At 37.3% G+C, this 7,713-nt stretch overlaps 1 protein-coding gene across 1 annotated transcript; it reads right to left on the minus strand.

Moving 5' to 3' along the window:
• Positions 1 to 2,252: 2,252 nt before the first annotated feature.
• On the minus strand, positions 2,253 to 3,942 carry LOC104120365 (xylulose 5-phosphate/phosphate translocator, chloroplastic). The gene is made up of 2 exons (XM_033652603.2): positions 3,815 to 3,942; positions 2,253 to 3,719 (listed from the first exon to the last, which is right to left on the minus strand). Exon 2 carries the CDS (start codon positions 3,695 to 3,697, stop codon positions 2,426 to 2,428), a length of 1,272 nt encoding a protein of 423 aa, XP_033508494.1. The 5' UTR covers positions 3,698 to 3,719; positions 3,815 to 3,942; the 3' UTR covers positions 2,253 to 2,425.
• Between the last annotated feature and the right edge of the window lie 3,771 nt (positions 3,943 to 7,713).

Consider the following 7,713-nt stretch of genomic DNA (forward strand, 5'->3'; position numbering starts at 1 on the left):
AATCTGTATAGCTACTTGTGCAAAAACTGAAGAACCAATGCAATTTACTCCGCTCGTTGACCGACTGTAACACCTTTTGGACCAAGTTAGCATTTTGCTTTTAACTTTGCGCTGATCCAACACATTGTCTAGGTAAGAGAGGTAAACTCCAGAAATTTCTCGTTCTGGATCTTTAAGAGGAAAATGCCAAACATCAAATGTGACTCCTCATAATATGTTTAGTACTGGATCCAGAATTTTAAGTTTATGGGTTCCTTTAAGTTAATATACAATCATAACTGGATTACCGGACTGGGTTCCAAGCTAAATATTCTTATATATCTAATAAATTTTTTAATACAAATACCGGATCTAGACAAAAGTTACTGAGTTCACGGGAACCCATATCTAATTCACTGGATCCGCCCCTGCACTCGGGAGTCATTTGGTTTGAAGACAAGTTATGCTTGGATTAGTTATCCTAGTATTATATTTTATTGATTGTTTGGTATGTTGTATTAATCCTGAAATTGTCAATTTTACTGTTTTATCCGGGGTAACTTATCCTGTGATTACTATTCCACCCTCTGGCATGTATAAGTTGTTCTGGTGTTATTTTTAATCATGGGATAATTTATCCCATGATTAGTAACCAAACAAGGGATAAGGCGGTACTAACTTTTGATACAAGGACTATTTTTGCTAATCCATCATACCAAACAACCCCTTAGTAGTGATCTTCAGAGGCACTAAACATTGACTCAGGAATATTAGCTTAAGACCACTATAGTCAAATATTTTTTCTTGGAGCACTTAATCAAGGTAGTGAAATATTCATAAACTCTGCATCACAATTAACCTCAACCATAGTACCATTCCTTTCAGTAACCATAGTCAACCAAGCTAAAGACTGGATCTACAGCAGGCATCAGTTACTGGCTTACAAAACACTATCTTTGTTAAAATCACCAAGCAACTGCTTGCACTTAATGAAAGACAATTATTCATTCCAGAGCTATCTGATACTACAGGAAGTAAAATGACATTTTTTGATAAGTATTAGAGGCTGACAAATTTTAGACCATAATTCTCATAAATGTGATAATTGTTAAATATAGGGCTGGTTATTTGATGTTCAGAAGAACTGCTTTTCCCACTTCTTTCCTACCAGCCTATCTCTCAGGTAGCTAGAGAAGAGAGATATAACTCCTTCCTCTTTCTCATTGTCGCAAAGTATCTCCGACTATATCGTATACTTTCTTGACAAATCAAATGACATCATTTTTGGTTCAAAGATATCAAGTTATGTTGGAGGTTAAAGAAATCATGTCACAAAATGCCTACTACCAAAAGGTGAAAAAAGAAGAAGGCAATAGCACAATATAATAAGTTTGACGAATACCAGCCACTTGAAAGCGCTGCACTTAGAGATTTGAAATCTGCTAAATGTTCATGTCAATCATGGGACAGAAGTATGTTTCAAAAGGAGCTACAGGCTTAAGGTGCATATTTTTCACAGCAGAGGAGGAGTTCAAGAATCATTGAAAGCAATAACTAAATGGTTGAGATGTCACAACAGTAAAGTCATTTGTACTTAATTCTGACAAGAGCAAGCAATTATGCAATACAAATCAAATGCGAATTTATATAGATCATAGCACTTGCTATTACTAAATAACCTTTGTTTTTAATTCATTGTAGATAAGCTTATCACTGACATTATAACATCCATCCTCAGAGAAATATCTCTTTCATTGTTTATATTGCTAAAGCAACATAGCACCATCTTAGGTACAATAATCACATCATTTTTCTATGTCACATAATATACAATGACCTTGTAATAGAAACATAAACATCTATACATCTATGAGACTATGACTACTCAAATAAAACACACACAAACACACTCATACACAAAATTAATATGCTAAGTTGCTAACTTTGATATAATATTCACGAATCCATTCACAAATAAGTCGGTTCTACACGATTTAGTTGGGGTGCCGGGGAGGTAGAGGCATCCGCATGCATACTGTTTCAACAAATAAGGAACCCAATAAGACTAGCTGTAACCTAAAATTACACAAATTCAAGCATGCATTATGTCCTTTTGACATTAGTAATGTCTTATATGTGTTCATTTCTGCAGAACTGAGCCTACAATAATAATTGGAAACATGTAAGCTGGATAAGTTTGATAGAACAGCAAGGTATCCACCTAAACTCAATCAAAATCGATTTGGAACATCATCGCCGAAGTTTCAGAGAGATAGACTCAAGTATAAGCCACTAGATAAACCATGGAAACAAAAAGGCAATACAGTGAAAAGGAGGCATACATCAGACAGGAAATCCTGGAATTGATAAAGTTTCTTTTTTGAAGTAAGAAAAATCAATATCCATCGATCAAAAGTGCCTGAGTCCTACAGAAACAACCGTCTTCCTATTCCTTCTTTTCCACTGCCTCTTTCTTTGGTTTTTTAGCCGTTGCCTGTGAGTACAAGAAAGTTCCAAATATGGCAATAGCGGAGCCAAGTGCATTTAGAGGCCTGACTGGATTCCTGAATACCAACACAGTGGCGACAATCACCACCACTCTCTTCATTGTATTACCCACCGAAAACGTCAGGGGACTAATATCATCCAGCGCTTGGTAAGAAGATTGGTTATATAGATGGTAGAAAATTCCGGATAAGAGAACCCATATATAAAATGTAGAAGGTTTTCCTATAGTTGCAAGAGCTTTGTGATAACCTGTGACCCATTGGGAACCTTCCACAAACACTGCTACTGGAAATAGATAAAACAATGATATTATACTTATCCAACCATACAGGTTCAAGCCATCCACTTCCTTAAAATTCTGTAAGCTCCTTTTCGAATAAATGTTGCGAAGAACAAACCCGACATTACTGATCATAGCACCGGACAAGCCCCCAATATTGAAGGACACTTCAGTAACAGCAGCCAAAGAGCAACCAAAGACAATAGGAAGAATTGAAAGCCAGACTGCTAGAGGATATGTATCACCAAGAAATGACGAAAACACAACAGAGAAAACAGGTTCTGCAGACTTAATAACATGAGTGAAAGAAACAGCCACTTTAGAAAATGAAACACAAGCTGAGATATGGCCTATAGTGTGAAACAAGGCAGGTCCAAGAAGGGCAATGATGAATGATTTGTTTATCTTTGGACAAGGTTGCAGCTTAAAAGACCACAGAATTAACATCCAAACAGAACCACAAAATAGCTGGAAAGAAGCAAGAAGCCATGGATAAGGAAAGATGTTCAATACCTTCTTGTTATATATGTTAAACACAATGTTCTGAAAGTACCACAGACCAAAAATGAGAGCCAGTTTCATATTCACTTTAGGCTTTGAAGCTTCAATCTCCCCATCTGGGCTCACTTCTTCTGGGGTTCCAGAGGCTGCTTCAAGTATCTGAGTTTTATTTCTTGAAGAAAATCCAAATGGGTGTCTCAAGATTTTGGAAAAATCCAATCTTGATTGAGAGATCTGAGAACTGGGATTTGCAGAACACGTAAAAGGGTGGCCATTTCTAGAACCAGAGGGTTTGGTGAAAGGGAGAGCAGGAGAGCACAAATCTCTCAGCTTTTGGTTTCTGCTTACCAGATTTGGATCAAAAGAGTACTTGGGGAGGGATTTGGAGAGAGTGACATTAGTGGATGGAAGAAGATTTAAAGTGAGCATTTTTGAATGAAGAAAACAGATTCTGGAACACAAAAAAGCAAGAAACTTTAAAGCAAATAAAGATATGGGACAAGATATTTGGGCAACAAAGGTACAAATAAACTCTCAAATGTTTACCTGGTGGCCGCCACCTACCACAACCTAGGGACACTGACAGTTGTGTTTGAACACAGATTCACAGTTTGTTCCGTGAAACGAAGTTCTAATTTACTTCTTTTTTTCCTCTCCCTTTTTTTGTCTTTTTCCTCCCACAATTTAACAAGTGTCTCGTTCTGTCCCAATATGTCTGCCCTTCTGAATAATAATTTTGTCCTCCAACAATACAACGATCTCTAACTATTAATATTATTGTAATAATAATTAAGTTTATTATCAAATATTTATAAATAATTATTGAGTTCACGTAAATTCATAGCGAAATCCTCTACATCTACCCCTAAATGAAATACTTTTGAATATTCTTGATTTCAAGCAATAGAATAGAAAGAGAGAAAAAAAAAAGAATTATTCTAGCATGAAAGTCAAAATTAGAGCTAATTTTATATATGTGATGACCCAAAAGGTTATTTTTAAATTGAATAATTAATTATGTGTTCTAAGATCTTGAAAAACACTATTTATCATTCCTCGACTTGCGTGTGCAGTCCGTATAATTTTCCGAAAAGTTTTCATATGAAAAATTGATTAAAACGTGAAATAGAGCCTTAAAACTCAATCGAGTTGACTTTGGTCAATATTTTGAACAAACGGGCTCGGATCAGTATTTTAACAGTTCCAGTAGGTCTGTATCGTGATTTGGGACTTGAGCTTGCCCGAAATTTAATTTGGAGGTCCCTAGCTTAAATTATCGCCAGTTGGCGAAAACTAGAAGCCTAAAGGCTTAAAGATTTCAAAGTTTAATCACAAATTGACTTTTATTAATATTGGGGTCGGAATCCAGTTCTAAAAAATTTCATAGCTCCGTTATGTCATTTATGACTTGTGTGCAAAATTTGAGGTCAATCATACTTGATTTGATAGGTTTCGACATCGAATGTAGAAGTTGGAAATTCTTAAGTTTCATTAAGCTTGAATTGGGGTGTGATTTGTGATTTTAGCGTTGTTTGATGTGATTTGAGGTTTCAAATAAGTTCGTATGATGTTTTAGAACTTGTTGGTGTATTTGGTTGAGGTCCCGAGAGCCTCGGGTGAGTTTCGGATGGTTAACGGATCAAAAGTTGGACTTAAACAGCTGCTGCAATTTTTATTCTGCTGGAAATTCGGGGGCAGAAATCGAAGGCCGAGGACCGAAGGCCGAGGATCGAGGTCATGATCGAGGGCCATGATCGAGTCCGAGGATCGAGGGCCGAGGGTCGAGGCCGAGGATCGAGGGTCGAGGGCAGCGTGGACAGAACTGTAAGTTATAAAGCAGGGGATTTCGTCCCATTTTCCATTTTTGACAAATTTGAACTTGGGGAGAGGCGATTTTTGAGAGATATTCAGAGAAAACATCGGGGGTAAGTGTTCTTAACTCAAGATTACCCGAATCCATCATTTGTTTTCACCATTTAATTAGTGTTTTGAGATTGAAATTTGGAAATGTTTTAGAAATCTCATAGAAACGATTTTTTGGGATTTCAGTGTGGATTCGGAGTTGGATTTGAGTGAAACTGGTATGGTTGGACTCGTAATTGAATGGGTTATCGGATTTTGTAAGTTTCGCCGGATTTCGAGACATGGGTCCCACTGATGATTTTTTAGATAAATTTCGGATTTTAATCCGAAAAATAGTAAATTCATATGAAATTAATTCCTACGATTTATATTGAGTATATTGAATTGTTTATGACTAGATTTGAGGATTTCGGACACGAATTCGCGAGGCAAAGGTTTATTGGATTTTTGAATTAAGTTACAAAGCGAGGTAAGTGTCATGGTTAACCTTGACTTGAGGGAATAGAACCCTTGAATTATTTGCTATGTAAATTTCATATGTAATGATGTATAGGCAAGGTGATGAGTGACTATACTTTATCAAATTAATTATTTGCCTAATTATTTAAACATCTTAAATTGTTTTAAGACACGAATTAATTATTATAATAATTATTTCTCACATATTCCTTACAAATATTAATTCTTAAATTCCTGCAATAATTGTTACATGCTTATTTGATTTATATGTATTAATTGCTACTTGACATTTAGCATATTAAATATTAAACTGTCTATTTTCTCCCTGATTTCCTCAATAAATTGCTACTTGTCATTGTTTGTTTCATAAATAAATTATAATTATTGGTTGCTTGTTGTCTTATAATTTCATAATAATTGTTGTATTTATTGGAGTAAATTCTTTTATAAGAATTGGTAAATGAATATATTGGAGGAGCGGGTTGCACGCCGCAATGGAAATAAAAGTGAATATATATTAGAGGAGCGGGTTGCACGCCGCAACAGAATTGATGGAAATGAATATATTGGAGGAGCAGGTTGCACGCCGCAACATAATTGATTTAAAAGATATAATGGGATCGGGTTGCACGCCGCAACAGAATTGAATATGAATATATCATAGGATCGGGTTGCACGCCGCAACGAAAATTGATGGAAATAATAATTGGTTATGACTGATGAGTTGGCTTCAACTGTTAAAATGAGTTACCTAATTTATTTCTATTATTGTGGTTATTACTATTATTGTGTATAGGTTAATGTAAGTGGCCTGCCTTAGCCTTGTCACTATTTCGTCGAGGTTATGCTCGGCACTTACCAGTACATGGGGTCGGTTGTACTGATACTACACTATGTACTTCTTGTGCAGATTTCGGAGTTGGTCCCAGCGGCGTACCACAGACTTGCTCGGATTTCAACTATTCAGAGGAGACTTGAGGTATAACTGCACAGTGTCCGCAGTTCTGAAGTCCTCGTCTACTTTATTTTAGCTGTGTGTTTTCTTTCAGATAGCTTTATTTTATTCAGACCCTTATTTGTATCATTCTAGAAGCTCGTGCACTTGTGACTCCAGTTCTGGGATGGTATTTAGATATCACGATTATTATGGATTATTCACTTTACTTCAGACTTTATTTCCGCATTTGTTTCCTTGTTATTAATTAATTTAAAATTTTGTTAAAATGGCTAATTATATTCTAACGTTGGCTTGCCTAGCAAGTAAAATGTTAGGCGCCATCACGGTCCCGAAGGTGAGAATTTCGGGTCGTGACAGTTTGGTATCAGATCCCTAGGTTACAGAGGTTTCACGAGTCACGAGCAAACTTAGTAGAGTTTGAAGGATCGGTACGGAGACGTCTGTACTTATCTTTCAGAGGGTATGAAATTTAGGAATAATATCACTTCTTTCTTATCTTGTCATTCGATTTTATTTTATCATCGATGATTGAACCATTCTATTCTTATTCTCTCGCAGATGGCGAGGACATGTAATACATCTACCGACGGACAGGGACCAGAGCCCCCGGTGGCAACTATGGCCAGGGGTAGAGGTTGAGGCCGATGTCATACTAGAGGCAGAGGCAGAGGTAGAGCTCAGTCTAGAGCTCGAACAGCAGCACTTGTTGTAGAACCTCAGGTGGATCTTCAGGAGGAGGTTCTAGTTCAGACTGTACCAGCTGGACCAGTTCAGGTCCTGGAAGGATTCATAGCTACTCCAGTACTTCAGGACGCTCTAGTCTGTTTGGTAAGTCTTATGGAGGGTGTGGCCCAGAATGGTACATTTTCAGTGGCCCAGAATGGTACATTTTCAGTGGCACCAGCCGTCTCACAGGCTGGGGAAGGAGCACAAACTCCTACTACTCCTGCTCCGGAGCAGATGGCTCCCCAGAATCAGGCTCCAGTAGTCCTGCCAGTTAGGGTAGTTCAGCCAGTTGTTGCGACACATGTCGGTGATAGGCCATCCATGTCTTTTGAAGCCTTATTGAGACTAGATAAGTTTATTAAGTTCTTTCCAGTTCACTTCAGTGGTACACCTTCTGAGGACCCACAAGATTATCTTGACCCCTGCCATGAGGTGCTGA

The sequence above is a fragment of the Nicotiana tomentosiformis genome, chromosome 1 (assembly GCF_000390325.3).
Source record: "Nicotiana tomentosiformis chromosome 1, ASM39032v3, whole genome shotgun sequence".
Lineage (NCBI taxonomy): Eukaryota > Viridiplantae > Streptophyta > Magnoliopsida > Solanales > Solanaceae > Nicotiana > Nicotiana tomentosiformis.

Coding starts and splice junctions, on each gene's coding strand:
- LOC104120365 (XM_033652603.2), bottom strand. CDS start 3,697: ATGCTCACTTTAAATCTTCTTCCATCCACTAATGTCACTCTCTCCAAA.